The 25638-nt window shown below is 53.7% G+C and overlaps 1 protein-coding gene across 3 annotated transcripts in view; it reads right to left on the bottom strand.

Moving 5' to 3' along the window:
* Positions 1-5414: 5414 nt before the first annotated feature.
* SMOC1 (SPARC related modular calcium binding 1) overlaps positions 5415-25638 on the bottom strand; it is a 156767-nt gene continuing 136543 nt past the window's right edge. For 2 of the 3 annotated variants that reach the window (XM_030855368.2, XM_030855370.2), the window contains exons 8-12: positions 24847-25039; positions 24209-24291; positions 22341-22446; positions 12533-12777; positions 5415-7315 (exon numbers count right to left, since the gene is read on the bottom strand). In XM_030855368.2, the coding sequence (XP_030711228.1) occupies positions 7299-7315; positions 12533-12777; positions 22341-22446; positions 24209-24291; positions 24847-25039 (644 nt within the window). In that variant the 3' untranslated portion in view covers positions 5415-7298. The remainder of the gene's footprint in view (positions 7316-12532; positions 12778-22340; positions 22447-24208; positions 24292-24846; positions 25040-25638) is intronic. The other variant, XM_030855369.2, reaches the window with a different exon arrangement.

The raw sequence follows: 25638 nt of genomic DNA, 5'->3' as shown, positions 1-25638 counted from the left end.
TGCACATCGCTTTACCTCTTGGTCTGTCTGCATTTTCTTTCCTCTCTAAAGCATACACATCTTCTCATAGTTCTTCTTCCTTTGCTGCCAATCACAGCCCCATAATGTGGATCCCCTTCAAGGAGGCTTTCTAACTCCTGTCCCACTCCCTAAAGGTGCATTTGTTTCATCTCCCCATTCTGCACCAGCCCCGCTTCACGCTCTGGACCCTCAGCGTGTCTTCCCATTTGGTGTGCTTCCTCATCCCCTGGAACGCACAAACCTCCTGTAGTGCAGGACCTGTTTAGCTGTGCACAGAAGAGCAAAGAGCCCAGACAGAAAGGATCTGTCTGTGAAAAGTGAAGGGAGTTACCTGAAGCCAAAGGTAGCCCAATGGCTGAACCAGGATGAAAAGCTGACCTTCTGACTCTAAGTCCAGGACCCTGGGAAATTTACAACACCAGGTGCACTAGGGTCTACACAGACCCTGACATCTCACCTCAGCTGGGCTCCTGCTGCCTCCCAGGGGTCCTCCCTACCATCTCCCGCTGACTCCCCACTACTCTCCCTAAGGAGAATGCTGCAAAGCTTTCCCAAACCTCCTGCCTCAAGTCAGTAGACCTCCTCTGGTCACTGAGTTCTGCTGGGTCCTGGTCTCCACCAGGCCATTCCACACCCGGTCAAGGATTTTAAAGGGACCTAGGTTCAATGGGGTCAAATTAAATACTCTGGAGTCAGCTCTGCCCCGCATGGCTCGACCTGGGTCTCAAGGGTGACCCCTCAGAAATCAGAGTTCGCGTCTTTAATGGGGAGGAGGGATGCTTAGAGAAGAGAGTTGCTAAACACTGGGCGGTGGAAAGGATGGGGGACTGAAAAACCTGGGGTTTCTGTTTGCAGCTACATAGCACATGTCTAAAAGTACTCCCCTTAAAAAGCTCCAACTCCTTCCTCTGGGCCAGTATCACAGGGGGTTAAAGAATAACAGAAATGGGCCGCTCATGGGAATTTAGGAGATGTATTTATACAGCACAGAGGTCTGTGGGAGGAGTGGAGGTGAGTGGGTCACCTGGAGTCTTACCTGGTCCTGGGGTTGACGCCCCGAGGGCAAAGTTGTCTAGGACAGCAGGCCCATTAGGGCTCTGAGATGGTGGGAGCCGGAAGGTCCCTGGGCCTGGAGTTGGAGCTACTGGGAGATTCTCTCTGGGATCATCTTCCCTTGAATCTATCACTAAACCCACCATAATAGGACTTTGAGGGGAGAACATTTTCTACTTTCCCGGAATTGGTGATAAGGACCCAAAATGAAGAAAAAAGAGATGCAAAGTATCCCATATCATAAAGAACAACAGCTAGGGCCTGATACCCTCCCCAAAGAGGGCATGATACTTGAAATAGCTTTGTAACTAACCACCCTTCCCCATCCCATTCTATAAAAGAAGGTTGGGGGGAGAGAGCGGAAGGAGATAGACAAGAAACTCTGGGTGGCTTCCTCCCCTCCTTGAAGCTGAAAAATCAGGGAGGCTCTGAGAGAATTGTCCGTGGGGATTTAAGCTGGCTGCTGGCCTGACATCTCCTTTCCCAACTGGGCATCTGTGACGCAGCAGATTTGCTGATCAGTCCCCTCTACCTAGTGAAGCAGGGAGGGGAGAAGAGGGAGAGATACAGAGCCGAGAGAGGAGCCATTGAGGGTCGACCTGCACCCCATCAACTGGTACAGGAAGGATGTGTAAGTCTCCCACGGGTGAATGGACACCCCAGAAGGGAGCCAGGTGCGAGCCATAATTCAGGTACAAAACCCAAGGCAGGGTCCTCGGAGCAAAGTGGACACGGGGTATATTGCTGTAGGGAAGTGTGGAAAAGGTCAAGCCAGAGCTGGACTTCCCACATAAAGGCCCTGTGCAGCGGGGGGCCCTACCCAGACCCGGCGTGGGCTCCATACGAGGACCAGTATTTGAGCATCTGCTACAGAGAGGGCAAGTACCGCTAACCTGAGAAGCTGCTACAATGAATGGAGAGGACCACAACTGTTGTCTGTTAGGAGGCCGCCACGGTGTTCCTTTCCCTCTTCCCTACCGCATCATCTCAGGAGAGCTGCATCAGGATAAAGTGGAGGACGCATTGTCTCAGAGCCTGACCAAAGTCCCACTGCTCTCTCCTCCAAGCCAGTTAACGACTGTGCCAGGGCAAGGAGGGGAGGAGTATCTAAATCAAGCTGGAGATTGAAGCTTTGTCATTGGCTGGAACTGAGCTTGTAAATACCTGAAGTAACCAGGAAGTTATGGGAACTGCCCAAGTTGTCCTAAGGGATCCCCTACACGGAGGAAGGAGGATGTGCAGAGGAGCACAGTGAAAGCGATGACTGCAGAGGGAAAGTTTCACATCTGTACCCCAGGGTACTGCTATTCCCCAACTGCTTTCACCCAGCGTTGCTTGACGCCCCACCAACTTCTCAAGCACTGGGGGCATGGCTAGTTACTCCAGGGCCTCAGTTACCTGAGACTTAGCTCCCAGGTGGGGTGGGGGGAGCTCACAGGAAGGAAGGGGCATTCACCCTCTGCTTTACCAACGACGGGGAGAACGGTAATTACCGTAAATGGGATAGATCTGTCAGAAATAATAGACGTAAAATGCACCATGTAAACTGTGAAAAGCAAGTCTTTTTATTCTTGGACAACGTAAAAATTGCAGATTTTTTCAATATGGAAAACACAAAGATAATCTACATTGTGATAGTCACCAGAGCTGTTCACCAAATATTTCTAATTCTCCTTCTGGCCACTCACCAACTAGAGCTAGATGGGACCATGCGACTTGCTGTAGTCATTGAGATGTGAACAAAGTGACGTCACTTCCAGATGGAAGCTTTAAGAACAAGGGTACAATTTAGCATGTTCCCCCGCCCCCTCCCGCTTTTTTTTTTTTTTTTTTTTGCCTCCGAGAGCATGGAGAATGGAGCCGCCCTCAACCTGGGTCCCTGATGAAGAGCAGCGCCCCCTGCTGACGTATGATGGATATGTTCCAGGAGGGAGAAGAATAGCTTTGTGATTTAAGGGTGCGGGGGATGTATGTTACTGCATCTCATCCTGGTCTCTCCTGATTCTTATGGGTAATTCACCAATGTGCCCATCATCCAGTGAAAACACCACATCCAAGTATTCAGTGCCCCTCCGCCACCAAGCGTGTGGATGAGCAAGGTTGCCCTGGTTGGGTGTGTCACACACAGGATGGTGCACCATTAGCTGTAGTACAAAGCTTTGCTACGAAGACCCCAGGCAAGAGGACCTTCACAGAGCAGCTGAGGGAAGAAGGGAAGCAATGCAGACAGTGGGAGGGATGAGGCTACACCGATGAGGTGTTGGCTGGGGTGACATAGAAGAGTATAAGGGATGAGCCAGACCTGTGTCACACACCTAGCACAGGCATTCATTGGCAGGCATATAACCAAGGTCATGACCCTTCCCTGTATTAATTCAGGAAAGTCACAGAAAGGAGAGTCGTGATCCAGGCCATAGGAATGAGGGCTTGAGTTGGTGGTACTGCATGAAAAAGGTCAAGTTTCACCTGTCACCCCTTGTACAAGTAAAAAAAAAAAAAGTCAAATGGCACAGACCAGAAGATCAGGTTGCCAGGAAGCTCCTCAGCCTCCTTTGTGGGCACACCTGTGGCACTGTGGGTCATTCAGGAACTTGGGAGTAAATGGCCGGATGAGCAGGCTGGCTCTCTCTCTGGGTTTTTTCTACAAGGGCTCTGGTGCTGCCAGCTTCCCATCCCACCCAGATCCCCTGGGGAACCAGGGGTGAGTACCAGCCTGGAAGCCCCTCCTCTCATGGCATCTGAGGGGCCCTGGCAAGATGCCTGGCCCCAGCAGCAGTCACCTCTCTTTTTTTTTTTTCTTTCTTTCTGGTCGTGCTGTGCGGCATTTGGGATCTTAGTTCCCTGACCAGGGGTCAAACCTGCGCCTCCTGCATTGGAACTGCAGAGTCTTAACCACTGGACCGCCAGGGAAGTCCCAAGTCATCTCTTGACAACGTCCCCAGTCTTCCCCTCCCCACAGAGGCCAAGCATGCCTCAGGAGACTTTTGGTGAAGGAAGAAACAGGATGGACCTACCGTTCACTTCTCCTTGACCGCTGCTGGGAATGGCCCTCCTGTCTCTGGAGAAAGCAGAGGAAGGCTGAGTGGGGCTGCAGGCTGGCTCTGCCCCCTTCCCACATCAGCCTGGATCTCTCTGCAGAGGCTAGGTCAACCCCAAGTCTCCCAATGAGATGCTGCATGGGCAAATACCTCCCTTATTTCTCTTCCCCAAATCCCTGAAGCCCATGAGAGACCTCTACAAATTAGTGGTTTTTAGTAAGACTCTAAACTATGCAGAGAAAAAAGTGTACTCACAGCTGAATGCAGCCACCCGGGGTTAAGGAGGGAGAAGGCTGTTGTTCTAGCCCCTCCAGGAAGGCATCTGGGCAGTGGGCAGAGCTCTAGGCCTGGAGAGGAAGATCTTAGGGTGACACCCAGCTCTGCCTTTCCCAGCTGGGTGTAACCCAGCAAGTCACCGAGCTCCCAAGTCTGCGTCCACACCTGTGAAATGGGATTGATGACGCCAGTAGCACTGGGCTGGGGTGAGTATTAAGTATTTCAGGGCCCGTGGACAGAGCAGCTCAGTGTCAGCACTAGAGAAGGGGGACCTATATGACCCCATTCAAAGGCTGACATCCTTTCCCGGGAAAAAGCTGAAGGAGGCTAGGGGAGAATTTCTCAGGGGCGTTATCTTCTGTTCACCTGCAAAGGACAAGGGAACAGAGGTGACAAAAAGAGACTGGTGAGGAAGCCACATCCGGGGACAGCTGCGTGTGGGCAGGGGTGGGATACAAAGGGAAAAGACGCCCCATAACACCAGACACAATCTAGAGCCTCATCTCTGCTGCGATGTCCACGCTGAAGGCCTCCAGCAATGCCAGGCAGGCCAGCAGCCTCGACCTGAATACGTGACCTGAACATGCGTCCCACAAAAGTGGGGCACGGACGGTGTGACCCTCATTGGGGGCCTGCTCCCTGTCTACGGCTGCTTTCCAGCCTGGGGTCTTGTGATAGGATGATGGCCACAACGCCCACTCCCACCAGCCTGAAGCCACAGAATGGGCTACCCCCAGCCCTGCCCCAAAAGCACCACCACCAACATCCCCTACCTTCCTTGTGAGGGCAAGAGGGAGAATTACAAAGAGGGCACCAACACTGCAGGTGAGGGCCCAGGGCATCGACGTCCTAACCGCAAAGTGTGGCGCCACCTATCGGCCACTTTGGGGTTCCTTTCCCATCTAGCACCTCAGACTTCCCAAGGTCAGAGTGGAGGGCACCCGGGCCACAGAAAACAACTAGCCTTTTAAGGAAATGAAACCTTTCCATCAGAGGAAGCCACCCAAAGAAAGAGGCAACAGCCACCAAGATTGACTCATTTTTATTTTTTATAAAACAAGCTACAAATAGTCTCCCTCCCTCCTCACAAAGGAAAACCACAGAACACAGCCTCCACATATGTGTGAGAGAGAAGATGCCCAGGGGAGAGTCTGATGTTCTACAAGGAGGTGCTTCCTCCTGGCCAGAGTAGGGGACTGGGGTCTCCTGGAAAGTCCATCCGGTTCCAGCACGCTGAGCTTTCTGGTCCAAACTAATGGGCTAGGGCTGCCCTTCCACCTTACCGTGCTGGGATGGGGCCTCCAATCGCCCTAACACAACCTCTGGGACTTTCACCCAGACAGCAAGAACCTTCTCCAGTCAGAGGATGGGATACCGGGATGGGGTACGAGATGCAGGAGATGTGGCCAGATTTCCAAAAGCAATCCATAGGGGCACAAGTCCTGGGCTACTACCCAGCCTCCCTCACTGCTGCCACGCCTGCTCATGGAAGGGGTGCTAAGTGGCACGTGTTGCTCTTTGATGACTGTCAGACAGGCATGGTCACCCGGGCAGAAGAAGCTGGCATCTGGCCCGAAGGCGGCCCAGCACATTGGATTCCACACAGTAAAATGTCTGTGGAAAGCTAGGCCTGGATTTCCCCGTAGCTGGGTTATTATCTCTGCACTTCTAGGCGAGGGCAGAAGTGGGAGGCCCAAGATGAGCTTTGCTCTGGAATTGGCCTGAAGCGTGGAAGCCTTTAAGAGCATTTAAGGGAACAGGAAGAACCTCAGTACTGAGTTTTGGGGAAAAAAGGCTGAGTTTCCAACAAGGTGACCAACACAACTCTTCCCTCAGGCTTATGATGACCAGAGGATGGCAAGGGGAGATAGAGGAGAGTGGAAGTAAAAGCCTAGTCTGACCTTGGCCCTGGGAGCCGTCTCGGGAAGCCTCACTCGTGGGTTTGCAGGAGGTGAGAAGCCTCCTGTGGGGACTGCACTCATCAGGGCAGGCCTTCTGTCCTCTTCCCTCCGCTGCTCAGATACTAAACAGCTACTAAATAAAAGGCCCCTCTGTGTGTCTTTTCCTTCTTTGGCTCCCTTCTCATGCTTTACGTGGAGGAGATGCTAAACATGGGTGGAAATGATTCAACTGACCCTAACGCAAATCCTTGGAGGACAATTTGCTCAGTGGGCCACCAGGACACTGTGCACCCACGGGGTCAGGGCCACCTGGGGATCCGGATGGCAGGAACACATGGGCACGGGAGCCCTCCCTTCAGGGGCCCCTCACATTGTCCCACACCCAGCCTCCCTTGAGAGGGTCAACCGCCAAGTGACTTGCCAGCTCTGACAGACACAGCAAGAGGCGGTGCCCTCCTCCCACTAGAAAAGAACTAATGGAGTCTGCGCTCTAACCACAGGGGTTGTTCTCCAAACAGAATCCAAGCGGGCTGGGGATGGAGTTCTGGGTTCCAGAAAGCTGGCCCGTGGGTCCAGAGCCCTCACAGCCCAGAGCAGGAACAGGGAGGGGAATAAACAGACAGCAGTGCCAATGGCTGTACAAAAGAACTATACAATTTACATATATGTTTATATACAGTCTATAAATCTCTTTCTTCTCAGTCCCAACAAGACCCTCACCCCCTCAGAACCCTAAACGTTGTCAGTAGCAGATCCAAAACCTTAACAATAAAAGAGAACAAACAGTCTTTCTTCCCTTTCCTTTTCCCACCGTGGTATTAGATATTGGTGTTTAAAAATGAAACCAAAAAGAAAACACACAAGTAAGAGTTATTAAAAGTGCAAACACGGTGGGCACCACTCATGTTACATGGGATGTGGCTGGGCTGTGGGCAGCGTCCAAGGTCAGGTGTCTGGTGATCCATCCTGCCTCCCTGGTCTCTCCACCTGCCCTTTGGTTTTCTGCTCCTTAGATGAGGCGTCCTACTGAGAAGGGAGGTATAAGTGAGAAGTTAGGGTTGGGTTTACGAGCAATCCAGCTACACATGTCCATCTCCTCACCGGAGGAGGCTTTTCTACCTGCTGTTAAACACGGGGCTGGGTGGGACGCAGGTAACCTGGACTTGCAGACAAGCCCATGTTTCACCAGCCCATCTTTGCCACCACGAGGCATCACAGTGGCAACAAAATGAGGCTGCCATTCCAGAGAACTAGGTTTTGCCCAGTAAACACAGTTGGGGGGCGTGCACTCTGTACAAACCATCCTACTCCCAGATGCCAGCCTTTCAACCTGGGGCTGCGGCGGAAGTGGTAGGTGCTCGTTTATAGGTGGGAATGGTAGGATCCTTGTAGCACTAACTAATCTTTCTCTTGTGTCCTCAGCAAACAAATCGAACATGGGAGTCCAAGTAACTTGGCCAATCCCAACACTCCGCTGCACTACCGAAGCTGCATCAGGGGGCCCATAGAAAGGACCCCAGAAAGAAGGCAACTTACTGAATGGGTTTTTGCCTGATCATTTTCCCTGGGGGAAGATGCCAAAACAGGAACTTAGGATGCTTGAGTGGCCTTGACCCAGAGAACTGGTAGGGCTTCTTCTATACCTGGGCCCCTGGCCCCTCTAGTGCCCAGAATGAAGAGGGCACTTGGGGAAGAGCCAGAGATTGTGTGGCCAGGCTTCCTGTTCTACCCGGGTATACCCCTTGTTAGCCAACACCTTTAAACACAGTCCTTCTTCCCTAAGGCCAGGGCCCCCTCATTAGCGGAGAGGGGCTTTAGTGCTGATGGACATTTGCATAACCTTCTTGGGTCCTGGCTCTCCCAGTCGCAGAAGGTCAGGTGGAAGGAATCTTAGCCATCATCTGGTCCAGCCCCTTCACTTAACAAATCCAGAAACTGATGCTCAGAGCAGCTGAGGAGCTTATCGGAGGTCCAAGGCTTGTTCTGCGAACACCCACTCCACCCCATGGGGTGCTGATCGGTTTTGGAGGCTCTGCAGGGCCTAGGTCTCCTAAGGGAGGAGCGGGGAGCTGCAAGGCAGGCACACCAAGAGCTGGGCCAGCTCCACGTGGGCCCTGGAGGCTGTGTGATTTTGTGCACAGCCCTTAACCCCTCTGGGTCAGACTGTGGAGCAGGAATTAGGACCACAGCTGCGCTGCTTCTGCTGTGCCTCTCACAGGGAGGATCAACTGAATCCACGGAGAAAGGGCTTGGAGGAGTGTAACGTGCTGTGGGGATACACGCCCACCCTCAGCTCAACCGCCCCCAACTGACACTAACATTCCTTAAGACCTGAGAAAAAAGACAGAACACAGGGTGGGGTAGGGTGAGGGGTAGATACCGGTATATCCAATGTCACGGATGAGAAAACAAACTTGGAAAGATAGCGGGACAAGCCGAAGGCAGGCGGGTGGGAGGTGAGCCAGGTTGCCAGGCCCTGAATCCCATCTTTCATCTGCTCCAGCCAGCAGCTGCTTCTCTCAGGGCTGACAGGATCTACACGTACAGAGGACCTCAGATAGTCCCGCCCACCAGGCTGAGACTCAGGAGAGAAAACATACAGCCAGCGGTAACCAGCTCTCACCCTGAAGGCTTACCGCACTAATCCCTTCACCAAAATATCGCTTCATCCTCAGAGCAACTGTATATGGTTCTAATAAAACAATCAAATTATCCCCATTTTATGAGGATGAAACTGAGGCTTGGAGATGGCGTAGCTTTTACGTGGTGAAGCAAACTCAGACCTGTCTGCTTCCAGAATCATGCTCTTAACTACCAAGGAAGGCAGGGGAGAGAAAAGGTCCGAGCCCGGAGCAGGTCCATCCTTGGGCAATTCATCGGGAGAGCTGGCAACTTTTTTCAATGGAAGAACTCGGCTCCAGCCTGCCTGCTTCAGAGGGTAGTGACAGTAATCCTAATGATGGTGCTTTATATGCTGGGAAGGGCCAGTTAAGAAAGACCAGCCCTGAGAATTTAGCTCCCCAGTGAGGAATCCGGTTGGTAAAAACGCCTGTGTTCATGGGGCATTTCCCGAAAATTCAGTCCCTCACACCCAAAGCTACATTCACCCCCAAACTCTGTCCTCCCCACACCCGACTTCTGCCCCCAACTTGGTGTGCAAGCCCCTTTCAGCCCACCAGAGGGCGCTGCACAACACCAGATGACCAACATCTGCTCCATTCCCTACATACCATCTACCCAAGTGGCTTTTCTGCTGCTCCGCAGAGGAGAGGGACCCTGCGAAGCTGCCGGCAGCCTGGGGGTGCGTTACTCTACTACTCCTAATTTCTTCTGTGCATTCACCACTAACCACGTACTGAGCTAAGTCCTTCACAGGCACCAGCTTGTTAAACCACACCGAATCTGTGAGGCAGATGCTATCATCTCCATTTTGCAGATGAGGAAATTGAGGCTCAGAGAGTTTGGGTAGCTTGCTAAAGATTACAGAGCTAGTAAGTGTCAGGCCTGGATGCTTCCTCTGGGTTCTGTGCACCTGGTGCCCCACAAAGCTTCAGAGGACAGCCGGGAGGCCTCCTTGAGCTCGGTGGACCCAAGGTCACCACACTCAGCCTCCCCTTGGCCGCTGTGTGCTGCACGGACCTGAACTACCAGCACAGGAAGGGGGCTGAGGGCAGAGGGGCTACAGAGCTCTGTGATTCCAACCCCACTGAGCCCAGAAGTGCTCCTGGGTGGGCCTGGGGTCTATACTAACACTGGGTAGTCTCTTTCCAATACTGGCCCTCAGGCTGTGCTCTGAGAAATGGGCACAGATTCCAAATCCCAAAGCGTAATGTCACCATACAGGACAATCCCTCTCCTATCCCTTCATCATTTGACAAGGATCTAATGCACTGTTACTGGGCGCCGTGCACCGTGCACTGTGCACTCTGCCTGAGGTTAGAAATTGAGAAGGCACACCCACAGCTACAGGGGAGCTGCAGGGGAGAATCAGGAACGTGAACTGCAAATGCAGTGTGATAAGGCTTCTGACAGCGGCAATAATCTTACGGAGGAGGATAGTAATATTGAACTTCCGCGGAGTTCCTTCAATGTCTCAGGCACTATGACAACTGCTTTGACTCACTGTCCCAGTGAATCAGCACAACAGCCCTATGAGGTGGATATTATGATTATTTCCATCTTCCCGATGAAAACACTGAAACCCGGGATGGCTGAGTAGTTTGTACTTGGGTGAAAGAACGAGTCTGTGGCCGAGGCAGGGTCCCGGGGACTCAGAGTCGTGGGAACACAGAGAGGCATCCTCATCAGACAGGGGTGCCCAGAGTGATGAGGTCACTCACCCAGGGCCACACGCCCCAGAACAAAGGCCAGAACCCAGTGATGGAGCGGGCAGGTCCCGAGACTGGGTATCTCATGGTAACTCAGCCACTTCCCCAGCTACCTCTTGGGTTTACACTGTCAAACGAGGGTTAGAACGAGGAAAAGCCCTCATGTTTCCTCCAAGGCAATCTCAGCATTTCCCAAGCTTCCATTTCAAATAAGTCAGCACCACCCGAATTGGTATCTTCAGCCCAGACCTTTCACTGGTACTACAGACCCTCTAATTCTTTGGGTGCATCCAACTTGACACGTCCAAGCCATCCTCGTCACCTTCCCTGTCCCCCTGCACCTGCTCGGCTCTTCCTCCCACGTTGCCCAGCTCAGTGAATGGACCCACTGTCCAGTTGCCCAAACCAACCTTCATCCCTCTATGCACTCAGTCACCAGGGCCTGCAGGTCTACCTAGTCACCTCTACCCACTACTCTGCATCCCCTACGGGGTTTTTCATAACTCAGGCCTCCATCACCTCCTGTCTGGACAGCCACAGCCTCCTACTGGGGGCTCTGCCTTGCTTATCCCCAATCCATTTCCCACACTGCACCAGAATAATTTTTAAGCAAAACTGATGCTCTTGTGTCTCTGACTGAATCCCTTCAACAGCTTCCCCACCGCCCTTGTAGAGCTGAAACTCTCTCACCTTGCCTCCTACCCCTTCCCCTCCCCTTCCATCTTCAAACACGCATCTCAGTCACACTGACCTCCTTCAGCTCCTCTAGAACTCTCCTCCCTCACCTCTGCAGCTTCACTCTTCATTTGCCTCGGCTCAGAACACTCTTCCCTCCCCTGATCTTTCTACTTGGCCACCTCTTACTCATTGCTCAGGGATTGCTGTAGAGCAGGGGCAGAAAACTTATCTGTAAAGGACTAGCTGGTAAGTATGTTAGCTTTGGTGGTCATGTACAATATACAATAGTCTCGGTTGTATATTCTTCATTTTTGAAAATTACATCCCTTTAAAAATAGAAAAACCACTCAGCTCACAGGCTGTACAGAAACAGGCCGTGGACTAGATTGGGCCCATGGGCCACAGTTGGCTGACCCTTGGTCTAGACATCACCTCCTTCCCAAAGTTTTCCAAGCCCGTCTGCCCCTGAGCGGATGGGGGTGCCCTACGTACGTTCCTACAATACTCTGCACTTGCTCCACTGTGACAGAGATCATTAGGTGTCCACCAGAATTCACGCTCTCCTCCTCTTCTTGGGTTCCCAGCCTTCCTTACTGTGGGGTGTGGTCTAGTGACTGAGTTCAAGCCAGTGAAATAGGAGAGGTGATGTGTGTCACTTCCAGGACTGGCCCGTCAACCCCCCACCACAGGCACTGCTCCAGGCTTTACGCCATCTGGCTGGCTGGGAAGGGAGAAGACCCCCAGGGTGACCCTGGATGCCACATAATAAAGATGGCAGAGTCATTCTCAGCCTGAATCTCAGTGACTGCACACGAAGCAATCCCCACTCCTATTCCTTCCCCTGCATACACCATACACACACACACACCCCTAGGACCTGGAATCGTGGTGAACTACTATACGGGCAAGATGAACTAATACTCACTGTGCTGAGCTGAGCCATTACATGTGTGGCTGTACTTGTCACTGCAGCCTGGCCTCTCCTAATACACCCTCATAGCACTTACCACAAGGTATGTAAGTACTTCAGTATGTGTCTCCTCCATAGACTGTGGAAGGACAGGGACCTTATCCATCCATTCCTCACTATATCAGGCGTCTAGCGTGAAGCATAACACACTCCCAGTAAGTAGCTGAATAAACACACACCTGGGACATCATCTACTGGGGGAGCCCTCGGCCCCCGGGCCCGGGCGGGGCAAGTCCTAGTGGGCCAGGAGCATAGGCGAGCACTCACCTTCTTTGCTGACACCCAGGCAGCCCTTCAGCTCGGCAAGTGAGATGACCTTGTCCTTGTTCAGGTCACAGTAGTCAGTGAAACGCCGGGCGCATTTCTTGGGCTTGGCTTTCTTCTTCACGTAGCGCTTGAAGGGCTTCATTTCCCTCTTGTTAATGTCGTCGCTGCTGTTGCTGTCCAGCTGGCTGAAGTACCAGTGCACCACTCGCTCCTCCAGGGTGTGGCTGGGGTCTGGCTCTGAGAACCTGGGCCACGGGCAGACACCCCCATCCCCAAGCACACCGCTCAGGATCCTGCAGGAGCCACCAGCCCAGCCTCAGTTCCCTCCCACGTGCTCAGATGCCAGGGCTGCCGGCAGCCGGGCAGAAACGGCTTATCCGAGCCCAAGCCCTCCCAGCCCCCATGAGCCTGCAGCCGAATCAAGCCATCCTTTCCAACTTTGAGACGCAAGACTGGACACTTCATTCTTCGGGGGTCCCCAAGTAGGTGAGCCCGTCACCCCCTCCGCCACAGCCAGCAACGTTCTCATACAAGACGGATGCTCAAGACATATCGGCTGGATATAATTCACCTGAGAAACCACAGGGATCCAAACTGTCCTTCTCCCAGCCTGGTGTTGCTGCCACACAAGCTGCCCGTTACACATGAACTTGGCATCCAAATGGACGTGACTATGGGAAAGGGTGCTCAGAGCCTGCACCACCCACCCAGTGCCAGTCCAGGTCCTGGGAGGGCTTCCAAAGCAGGAGGCAGAGCCCCTGGCTTCAAACTGCTGTCTTCGCGAAACAGAGCCAAAAAAGTGAAACCGAGCAGCAACGGGTCAGTGTGAAGTTCCCGTGGGCCGTCCCTATCAGGTATCGAGTGCGGTAAGAATTGAGGAAAGAAGGCAATTGAGATGGACGCAAACAGAGGTTCTACAGCTGGCAAGTCCAGACCTACTAAGCGTGAGTCTGTCCACATAGAGGTTTTAAGACGGAGGCCCAGGGTGGACCCAGGAAGCCACATGTTAACGACAACCCCCAGGGGATTCTGCTAAGAAGCACTGGGCTACAGTAACCAAGAAAGCTTCCCGGTGTCGAGATGCACAGCGGTGACCGCATCTAACACAGCCCACGTATGCGTGGCGACCGTAATGTGACGAGAGCAATGCCTACACATGTAATGTACACAAGGCCCACCCATCAATTTCATTTACTCATGATGCGTCTCTTCTAGAGGGGGTGACTGGGGTCTCTGGCCAGGAGAACAGAGTCACACGAGTCCCATGGTTCCTGCTGCCGGGGCTTGGCACGGAGTGAATGTGGTCAAGGCCCTTTTGTTTAAAGCCCTGGGTAACTTTCCCTTGGTTGGGGGACTAAGGCTGAGGTTGGGAGGTCCACACATTCAAATACTTAGTCTGCAGGGCACTGGGACAGACTACGTGACGACCACGGGTGAGAGGCATGGGCAGAGGGGCTCGCTGTCACACAGGGATCCTACACCAGGGATTCAGTGCCTGCCAGCACACTGTGAAGCTGTACCCGGCAAGAAAAATATTCAAGGCACTTCCCAGTGCCTTGGGGTTCTTCTCTAGGGCTTGCCGAGTTTTCCGGGAGGGAGGGGACCATCCCTGACACCTTCGCTATGAATGAGCCAGCAAACTCCCTCCGCTACCCCAACCCCCAAGTGGCCTCACCATTTAGGGAAAAAGATGTTTCATTACCAAAAAAACGCCAAGCATCCCTGTTGAATGCCCACTCCTAGTTAAGTGGATTGCAGTCTTGGGCAGGTCCCCCTGGGCACCCTGGACCAATTCCAAGAGAGCACAATTAGTGGATCTGCCAGCAGGACCTCATCTTGACAGGTCTGGCGCAGGGAGCACCTGGGGAAGGTGTGAGGGACCGTCTGCTTCTGGCCCTTGGGGAATCTGCTAGGTCTGTCATAGAAACCAGGCTTGGAAGGGCTTTCAAACAGGCATGGCTCAGACTGTTGTCTCTGCCAGTACATGGTTCTTTGGTGGTTTTAAGCTTCCTCTACTTTCACTGCAACATTCACTCTCGAGCCTGCAGGGTATACCAGGCGGGCCCCAGAACATTCTCTATCAGGATGCTCGTGGAGCAGCAGGGAGGGTGGCCAGCTCCCTCGCAGGGCACCCTGCCTGCCCTCGCCTTCTCCTACACGCGAGGGAGGACCCAGCTGCGGGAGGAGAGCCGGGAGGGACCCAGGGGAGACACTCCAGCTATTCCCACCCAGGCTTTCTAAGGCGGCCAGGGGAGGGCCTTCCCCCTCGGCCCCTCCCGTGAGGGGGCCACGAGAACGCCCCCGCGAAGGCAGCTCCTCCTTTAACCTTTAGGCTCAGCATAGCGTAATGTCTACCTAGAGGCTGGAATAATAAAACCTCACTTGCTGAGACGGGAAGGGATGAGGTCATCCCGCCTAGACGCCCAGCCAGGAGAGGCCTGCTGCCTCCAACACGTGTTCCTGGGCTCCCGCCCGCCTGCCCAGTTCTCAGCGACTCTGTCGCTGGAGCTCCCCGCACCTTCCTTTGGGCTAGGCTGCGGCAAGAAGCAGCTCTTCTCCCGCGCTACAGCCTCTAAGCGTTTCCTCTTATGCCAGAGAGTGACTGTCATTTGGGGGCTGCTCCGTTTTTCCTCCCTTCCCTGCCTCCTTGTCTGGAGAACCGTGTTCCTGCCGTCCTCACTCCCAGCAGGAGCTCCCCAGCCCAGAGCGCCCAGGCTTTCTGCCCGCTACCCCCCGTATGTCCCCCATACCCCGCAGCCGAGGACACGTCCCAGGAGACATCCCCCGAGGGCCCTGCAAGCAGTGCCTCTGCCTCCCTGTAGCACTTCCCCAACCGGCAGCCTGCCCTGTGGGCCTGCCTCTCCCCGCCCCCGTCCCCAGCTGGCGTGAGGCACTCTGCTTCTGAAATCCTTTGACTTCCAGAATCCCATGCTACCCCCTCCCCAAACATCAGAGCCAGGCTCCACATGTGTAGCTAGGCAGCGCTAGGGTCCTATTTTGGAAGCCAAGGCTTTGTCTAGGCCAAGCGCCAAGTACATTTAAGGCAAGAATTTCTTAGCGAGGGTGCGGGGCAGTGGGGTGGGATCATGGACCCTCAGAAAACGTAAACAAAGCCATAGCCCCTCTCTCTAAGATGCACATGCCCCCAGAACTCTGCAGATTTTAGGGGTTTAATGGACTCCCTAAACCTCATCCAAGGTCACGGACTCAAGTTAAGAACCCTCATCTAGAGGGAAGGAGACTCCAGCCATGATCCCAGAAGAATAAGTCTGAACCTTCTGGAAGAAGATCGGGTGAGACAAAACACAGTAACTGGGAGGGGCTTGGGGGTAGTTTTCATGCTTCCAGCAAAGCATACGAGAAAAAAGAAAACTACTGAAGGCATCTGGCCCAAAACGCTGAAAATGAGGTTTTGGCTTCACAGCGGCCTCAAGTCCCCAAACTACCATGCTTCACGCAAGAACTAGTTACGCCTGACATCTATCAGGAGTCCTGATTTAGCCAAACCAGTGGTGGGCACGTGTGAAAGAAGACACGAGAAGCCTCTGTTAACTAAGGAGAAGCTAAGGTTTTCCCAGGGGCGTGCTGGATGGGGTGGGGCAAGAGAGCCTCCCTGAGTCTCCAGGAACCTCTCAAGCAGTCTGTGCTGGTGGAGTCCTTTCCATCACAGCTGGACTCCTCACAATTCACCCCTGACCTCAAAGCCACAGCCCACCGAGCCCTCCAGCTCTGACAGCTTTCTAGCAGGATCCTTTAAAAACACTGGCAACTTGCACTCCCAGTTCTAGGGTTACACGGGCATCAGACTCCCGGCTTCTCTCTCACATAGGCTCACAGAACTGGGATCAGAACCGCTGGAATTCAGAGCTGCTCATCAGGCCAGGGCTGGGGACCCTATGTTAGAGAGTGTGACGGTTCTTTAAGATCACTTAACGGCGATGCCCAGGTCCTTGCTACGGGCCTGCCTACAGACACAATTCCACTCCCATTAAAAGGGCTTATTGGGTGAGTAGAGGATCCAGGTTTCCTCGGATATGGTGTGGAGAGACGCAGTGCAAGGCTGGCGTCAGCCCCGCCTCTGGGCTGTTTTGGTGGCCGTCCTGTTGCCTCCCGTCTCCAGTGATGAGGAAAACCACTAGAGCCAGGTCCCTCCCTGGACTTGCCGGGCCCCGCCGAGTCTTCTCCCAAATTAAGAGGCGGCAGGTGCCACCCTTCCCCCGCAGCCCTCTCGGTGTCGCTCCTGCAGCCTCAGCCCGCCGGGCCTCGGCTGCAACGCACAGCTGGAGAGTCAGCCCCTTTTACCACAAGGAAACTGGCGCTGGCCAAGATCTCGGGCCCAATTCCGCTGTCCCAAGCAGTTTTAAACAAGGTGAGGTGGGCTGGCCTGGAGGCACGGGCCAAGCCAAGCAGGCCAACGGAGTGCCATCTGGAGCGGGGTCCGGGCCCTGCCAGCTGTGCGGGTGGGGAGAGTTGGGAAACGCCAAGTCAGCCGCATTCCAGCCTCCTCCTTGTGAGAACATCAACAAGTCACCGCACTGGGCAGGAAGGAGGAAGCCTCAGACCCACGGTCTCTTCTTGCAGGGCCACGGGAGGGGCAGCGAGGCTCACGCGGCCCCGCCCAGCTCCTCTCAACGTTGACTTTTCCTAGGGTGGAGTGGAGAAAGGAGAGGGTTCCCCTGCGCTAGAAGGCTCTGCCAGCTAGGATCTCAGAACTCCCCCTTTGGGACTGATAAATGCTGATGGGGAGGCTGACGTAGCCAGTGGGGTGAGGGGCCGGGGGCGGAACTCTGCCTTCTGGAGCGGGAAGGATGAAGAGCATAATTCAGGGCTTCCCTGGTGGCGCAGTGGTTGAGGGTCCGCCTGCCGATGCAGGGGACGCGGGTTCGTACCCCGGTCCAGGAGGATCCCACGTGCTGCAGAGCGGCTGGGCCCCTGAGCCATGGCCGCTGGGCCTGCGCGTCCGGAGCCTGTGCTCCGCAACGGGAGAGGCCACAGCAGTGAGAGGCCCACGTACCGCAAAAAAAAAAAAAAAAAAGAGCATAATTCAATGATCTAGCAACCTTCACTGAGAACAGCTCTCATCTAATGATACCTGCAGGCCACCCCCTCCCAGGCACTAGCCACAGATGTTTCCATGGATACCCCATTCTACTTTGCCTATTTTTAGATTTGGGCAGCAATGCTTTCCCCCTAAATCAGGCTAGAAGACCAGAAAAGGAAGTAGATATCTCCCTCTTCCACTCCCTACATCCAGCAAGTCTTCAAATCCTATTGATTTCATTACTAAAGCTTCAGTAAATCATCCCATCTGCCACAGCTTTAGTCCACATTCTCACCACCGTTCCCTCTGGTGTGGGCTGTAACCTTCCTGCCCCATTTAGCTCCCCTCCCCCCGTCTGGCTTCCGTAGGAATGCCCATCTAGTCACATGCCTCCCTGTGGCCCTCTCTGGCGCAAATCACAAGACCCAGCATGATCTGGGCTCTGCCCAGCCCTACAGCCTCATCTCCCACCTGTCCACAGCCTGCCTCCCAAGCTTAAACCTTACTCCTCACAATTCCTTCCACAGACCCTACCTCGTTCGTACCTCGCTACCCCTAGGGTCCCTCTGCTGGGATACCCTTATTCCTGGTCCATCTAGGTCGTGGCATTTTCTCACTCGTAAGTGAAGATGTGGCTTAAATGTCACCTCCTGTGGAAAGCCTTCTCTCACACGCCCTCCCTCCCCTGAGTCCCTGCAGGACTTCATCTGCCTCTGTTGTCACATTGGCTTTACAGCGCACTCACGTGATTACATAGCTCTTCTCCCAGGAGCTCCTCCAGCCCGGAACCATGCCCTCATCCCTGTATGTCCCCAGAACCCAGCACAGAGCTTACGCCACGGGTAAGATGTAAGAGTTTGTACAAAGCTAAAATCTCCAAGCCTGACAGGTGGTGGTTTGGGGGGAAGACACCCTCTTTTCTGCTCAGCCCAAACATCCTCCCGGTCCCTTCTTCTCACTGTCCCCAAATAGGACTGTTTCCCGCTGGCCCCAGCTGGTGTCCAGCTTTAACTGCCACACCCTGAGAGGACGCAGGAGGGATCAGCTGTGGCTTCTTTGACCTTGCGCTTGCAACCTCAATTCTACCTGAATTCACAGCCAAGGCCCAAACCCAGGGACCCTGGATTCCATAATTCTCTTCGCCAGCCCTGCTCCAGATGTGCTGCCCTGTGCCTTGGCTCTCCCACTGTAGAAGGCTGCCTGACCAGGGGCTGTCCACAGGGTGCCCAAGTCCCTTGGTCCCAGCCAGGGCGCCGTAAGGCCCTGGTGACAAAGAAGCATTACAGTGAACTTCAGGGCTAGATCTGGCCTCATAATTAGTCTTGAAGTCGTTGCTGGAGCCTCTGACGTGTGCCAAGAAAAAGAGGCCTTATTGAGACATCCCTCTCTGTATCTAACAGGGATCCATCCATCTATCCACCCATCCTTCTGGCTATTTATTCATTTAACAAATATTTACTGAGCACCTACTGTGTGCCAGGCACTATCCTGAGTTCTAGGAATACAGCAGGGAAGAAGGCAGAAAACGCTCCTTCCCTCGTTGAGTTCAATTTTCATTGGGTAGCGGAGACAGATACAAATAAACAAACCAGCAAAACATCAGATAGGGATAAGCACTAGGCTGAGAATTAAAAAGCGGTGTTGTGGGCTTCCCTGGTGGCGCAGTGGTTTAGAGTCCGCCTGCCAATGCAGGGGACACGGGTTCGTGCCCCGGTCTGGGAAGATCCCACATGCCGCGGAGCGGCTGGGCCCGTGAGCCATGGCCGCTGAGCCTGCGCATCCGGAGCCTGTGCTCCGCAACGGGAGAGGCCACAGCAGTGAGAGGCCTGCGTACCGCAAAAAAAAAAAAAAAGTGGTGTTGTGATAGAGGGTGACAGGGCTGCTCCTTTAGTTTGGATGGTCATTGAGAAGATGATATTTAAATGGAGCAGTGGGGCCAGTCACGGGAGGATGGGAGACTCACATTCCAGGCTGAAGGAGCACCTGGCATGGAGGCCCTGGGGCAGGCAAGAGCTTGGCCTGTTTGAGGACCTGAGAAGGACCAGTGGCTGGGACATAATGACAGGAGGGAGCAGCATATGAGAGAAGGGTGAGCGCCAGCAAGACCATCCTGCACGGCCAGTTCGTGGTCAGAGTTCGGGCTTTTTGCTTTTTCAAAATATATTAGGGAGACCTGAGAGGGATTTAAACTCAGTAAAACCGGTAACCCTGGCCAGCCACCTCCCTGCATAACTGATTCTTTCTCCTTCTCTCTGCAGGCCCACTCCCACTTCCTTGATTTCTAAACTATTTCTTGATACATCTTGTCTGTCTTTTGATTACAAGTCTACCCTCCAGGTAACACAATTACCAAATGCAGTTCAAACCTTTCATTCTCATCAAAACCAAACATGGTCAGGCTCACATGAGCTTGAAATGAAAAACATGTTTAGGAAAGAATTTTTTTTTAAATTTCTCCCAACATTATATCATACCTAAAAGAGGTTTTTGGAAACCACAGCCACAAAAACTCCCTTCCCTAATGACACACTGGGATTAAAAGCATTTACGAACTTCTTAGTTTTTATTTTCTGTAAAAATGCCTTCAGCCTGCTATCTGAGGGTCAAGTGTCCATCCGAACTTGCCCTGGCAGCGGGCCCACCTGTGATTTTGGCCTCCCGGCCCAGGACCTAGCTGGGTTTGGTCCTTTCCCTGGCACTGAAGGCTGCCTGGATCCGAGGCCAGGCCGGGCTCAAGGGCTGCGCTCCCGCAGAAGCAAATGGGATGGAGGGAGAAGTCCTGTCTCCTTAGAACCCAAGTAGAAGCACCAGGCAGGCTCCCTGAGCAGTGGGTCAGAGCCAGCAGCCCTAGGGATTTGTGGGTGGAAAGCACCCAGACCTGAAATTGTTAAGGCCATGCCCCTTTCTCGTTTTTTTTTTCCCTCTCTTCTAAAAACCATAAATAGCTCATACCCATTTCTGCATGAAACAACAGGTATGTTTTCACATTCCAAGCATAAATAACAAAAAGGCATATAATACTGAATATGCCTTTTCATAATTTCCTCTCCCTCTTCCTGGAGGTTCGGACACAGCCCTCTCGATTTTAGACTTCCAGTTGCTGAGCACCATGGGCTGCCTCTGGGCAGTTCTCATCTGCCGACCTGTCAGACCCTGTCTCCATCTTTTCAGACTTATTGCTGTGCTCCTCCCAGGGGAGGCCTGGACCCTTCCACAGGGTGAGCAAAACAGAGCAGGGCCAGAAACCAGCCTCAGAGCTCACGGGACCATGGGGGTTGCTGAGAGCAAGCTCCCTGGACAAGCAGTTTCCTAGAGTGGCAACCCACAAGGCGGCCACTGCACTCACTGTGATGTGACATAAAAGTGGGTTTTCAAGATTGCTGCCCTTGTCTGCCTTGGGACACAGAACCACTGACAGCTGTGTTGGGAGTCCTGGTGCCCACCCCAGATACACGCCCTGCTGTTGTGCTGATGCAGTCACGCTGGGGCCCTTCCACCAGCCTGGGGGCCTGGGCCTGTCTCGTGGTGGCACTCCTTGCCCTCTGGGGAGATGCGGAGGAACTAGCGCTCCCTCCTTGGTGAGCCACGTAAGCTGAGAGTCAGGCTGCCCATCCCTGCCAAGCACATGGTACTTCCCGTTGCTAAGGAGCCAGAACTCTCCCTACGCCAGCCGTGCCTCCCGCTCTGGCTTCATAATGGGAAGCACATCTCACAGGCCCTTTGGGACCTGCATCCTCTGTGTCATCTACCACCACTGTCATCTCCTCCACCCCCTCCTCCATCCACCCCAGCTCAGCCATACTGAACTTCGGACGTGCACTTTCCTGGGGTCACAATGTTCTTTCCTTTTTCCTGGAATGGTTTCCCTTCTTTTACTAGCTGAGTCCTACCTATCCTTCAAAACTCAGTATCACCTCCTCCGGGAAGCCTTCTCTGACTCCTCCAGACTAAATTAGCAAACGTTTCTCTGTTCTTTCACCTCGGTTCTAGCACTTACCACACAGTTTGTATCTTTCTACAGCCTAGTATCCCCATTAGGCTGCATTCTTTGAAGGCAGAGACATGCCTCGCATCCTTGGATTCCCAATCCTTAGCCCAGTGCTTGGCGTGCCATGCACGTTCAATAGTTCTGAGCAGAGGACAGATGAATGCATGCGTGCTCCGATCAACTGACCCAATGGGTCCAAATTAGTGAGCGCCGGCGATGCTGGTCGCTGGGGAGCGTGTACCTTTCGGCCTCGGGTCAGGACTGCCTCGGTCAGCATATCAGCTCCTGAACTAAGCTGGACTTGGCTCTGGCAGTGTCCAATCCCACTGCCCAGAGTCCCTTGGGATTCTCAGGAAGCCAAACTGGCACGCGGCTCCTGCCTTCTCAGAAAAGAAGAAAACCACCAAATGCTCTGGACTCCCTCCCTGCCATCCCTGTTCCCATCGTATGCCCATCCCCCTTCCTGCCATTCTGGACTCACTCCAATGCATCCATTTCTGAGACTGAAGCGCTGGAAGTCTCCAGACACTCCCGGACTTGCCTATAATCAGGTAACTACAAGCTAGAGAAAAGCAACTCCCAAAGACTAGAAAGGGGAGAGGGGTGGCGAGATTTTGGGTGGAAGGTGAGACAAAGTCACAGCTACGCGGTTTCAGGAAGAGGATCAACTTCCAGCTCTTGTTCTACCCACCCCTCCCCACTCTCCCAGGGACCCGCAGCATCTGAAAAGTCAGGGGCCCCGTGGTCCCACTGGGCCTGAGTCCCGCTCGCATTCTCACCTCCCACCTCCAGTGGGTGCTGCTGAGTTAATGGCCTGCACCATATCAGTGGTGAGAGCATCCAGTAGGCTGGTGATAAATTCCATTTTCTTCCCTTCTGGACAGCCTGAAAGACAAAGTGAGACTTGAAGGCAGATGCCAGGTAAATGATCAAGTAAACAGCTTCCTCAACTACCACTGTTTCCTCAACCTCTCCAAGTCCTTCCTGTCCAGCTAAATCCACTTTGGGAATTGTCCACAGCTCAGATGATTCTCGTAAACCTCCATAGTTCCTCTACCCACAGCCCGCAAGGGACCAATCGACCAAACAGATAATAATGCTCTCCATGTTCTTCCATTCCTCAAATCTTTTGCTGAGTATCAACTCAGGCACTATGCTAAATGTTAGGGATATTATACACACGGTTCTTCCCCTCGTAAAGTTCATAGTCTACTGGGGAACTCAAGCTAGTTCTGGTACAGGAGGACGGAGCGACTCTAGCAGCAAGGACCAGGTGCTGAAGGGGCACAAGGAATGCAGAGAACTCCAAGGTCAAAGTTGCCTCAAGTAGATCTACCTGTTTACCTATCCAAGAACCTCCTCCTTTTCTCACATCTCTCCTCAACCAGCTTAGATTATAATTATCAACCCTCCCTTATAAGTACTCTCAAACCCTTTGTCTCTCTATTCCGCACTGTGTGATTCCAGCAAAACCCCAAGCGTGGATGAACCTTCTCACCGATATGCCTTCTCCAAGTCTACACCCCCATAGTTGAATAGTGCTAGCGCAAACACCACCACGCACTGGAGAGACGGTTTTCCTGCAAATTCATGACTACCAGCCCCAAATGGGCCCTCAACACTGCCTACGATCCTCCTCTCCGCAGCAAGTATTTCATTCTCTGCTCTCTGCAAATCCCCTAGGTCTCCGGTTAAATGCTACGTTCTCAGAGAAACCACAGATTCTTCCTGTCCTTCTCCCAGCACCTCACTCTTTCCCTTCAGAGTACCTGTCACCACCTTTTATCTCTGTTTGGATTCATTTATTTGTATACTGTCTCCCCCACTAGACAAGCTTCACTTCGGTTTTGATCATTAGACGAACCCAGCGCCTGGCACATAGGGGAATCTCAAGGGACATTTGTTGAAGAGATGGCTAGAAGGAGGGACCCTGGTCTCTACGACTCCATTCTCATGACAGAGTGACCTACAAACCTCACCTGGGAACCCCTAGACTTTCAGGAGCCTCTGTTTTCAGTCCTCCTTCGGAGTCCTGATGGGGAATAGTAGGCCCAGCTCCCACCAGCACTGACCTGCATCTGTGCTGATTAAGACTACAGTGTTCTGGGCCATCAATATTTAGTACTCTTATTGTAACTCACTGGTAGAGAACACTATAAATAAGACAAACCCAGCCCAGCAGCCATTTAGAGGTGAGCCCTGCCTGTGAGCCTTGTGTCATACCCCAGTGACAGTTCTGGGCCACCAGGAATCATTGCCCCTCAGGACAGCCTTTCCCTGTGAGCTGTCTTCTCTTTGCAGCCCTGGGGAAAAGGGTCCACAGCCCCCAGATCATTTTCCCAGTCACCCTTAGAGAAAGAACTGTAGAGCTTTTAAGGGTACGATTTTAACCCAGTGACTACATTTTAAAGATAAAAAGGTAAAAGCAAGGAGGAGAAACAGTGTGCTCAAGAGCACAGGACTAATTAGGAACACATCCCAGACTGGATGCAGATCCCATGGCTCCTGCGACGCCCCTGCCCAGTGTCCCCGCTCCACCTTACGGATGGGGAAGCAGACCCAGAGGAGGGCGCTGCTTCTGCATGATGAGGGGCTGGAGGAACAGGAAGAGGTGAAGGCACCAGCAAGGGGTAGTGTCGTCTCCTACCTGGCAGCTCCCTGTCCTTGAAGGGGTCGTCCACCTCCGCACTCTTGGCCCTGGCGTCGCTCTCACAACTGGGCATCACGTAGCTAAGAAGAGAGAGATGCAGGGGGTGAGGAGGGGCTGGAAACTGAGCTGATTTCAGCTCCTACTCCCAGCAATGATCTGTGTGGTCTCGAAGCCTAGATCTCCCAGAGCTGGCAGCAGAATATCTCCTGGACTGTCCAGCAGCTACAAGGCAATCCCAGCGTCAGTGTTCCCACAGAGACATGTTCAGGCATGTCATCTTAGTCAGTCTAGTAGAGCGCTGTTACCTTATGTCTGCACACAGGATCTTTTTGATCCATAGAACCTAGTGACTCAGGCAGGGCAATCACCTTCTCACTGGTGAACTGAGGTTCAGAGAGGTTACCTACTTTCCCAAGGTTGCCCAGCTAGGAAAGGCCAGACCTGTGACCAGAATCCAGGATATTGGGACCTCATCTGCCCACAAGCAGAGATGCTGCTCCCCTAGTGCCTCGACGCCCACCAGGACAGGACAATAAAGCCAGGAGATGTGAGGTGACAGCGTAACAGGAAGCTGGCTCTCCTACCCCAGGCTTCACCTGAGGGGTGAGGGGCAGGACGGGCTCTGGGGGACTTACCGTGTGGAGGTCCCAGGCAGCGGACGCCCCGTGTCCACCAGCACACACCAGCAGTAGCCAGTGGATTGGTGGCACTGCACTGGCTTATAGAGCCCCCCGGGGGCACACTCGGGGATGACAATGCCCTCGCGGGGATTCTGCCGGGCCTCTTCCAGGGCGCTCTGTCTCTCCTGGTCACAAGAGTGAACTTTCTCTGCAAGAGAAGACACAGCCTGTGGTGATTCCCACTCCTGTGCCTTCCCTGCCAGGACCTGGCCTGGCCCTAGGGAACTGATCCTGGCTGGTGAATCACCAAGGGGAGCTGTGTCTCCCACATCAGCCCTTAGTAAGGGGCTGGAGGCCCAGAACCTCCCTGCGGCCCCCTAGAGGCGGGGGCAGGAGCTGGCTGCCCTGCTAGCTGACAGCTGATGCAGGAACGCCCGTGTGTGTGGACACTCTCCCAAGCCCAGACGCAGCAGGACAGGGCCAGGCCACTGTCCTCAGGGCAGGGAGATGCTCTGGTGCTCGGCACCCAAGGGGAGCAGAAACAAGGCCCAAACCCACTCCTTTCCAGGCCTCCAACAGGGCTGAACGGAGCTGAGCTGATTACACAACACTGCTTCCATCCAGTGCGAGAGAGAAACAGGCCCGCGGGAAGGTGTCTGTACTCAGCGGCCTCACGAACTATGTCAACGTCTCTGAACAGCCAAACCTGGTTTCTCCAGAGTCAGGCCCAGGCTGAGGCAGTGCACGGTGTCCTGTGCCAGGCCTGGGGGCCTCAGACCCACACGACTCCTGACCAGTCAACCTGCC

The sequence above is a fragment of the Globicephala melas genome, chromosome 2 (genome assembly GCF_963455315.2).
Source record: "Globicephala melas chromosome 2, mGloMel1.2, whole genome shotgun sequence".
Lineage (NCBI taxonomy): Eukaryota > Metazoa > Chordata > Mammalia > Artiodactyla > Delphinidae > Globicephala > Globicephala melas.
The sequence above is the reverse complement of the archived record's forward strand: the minus strand, read 5'-3'. Positions and strand labels throughout refer to the sequence as shown.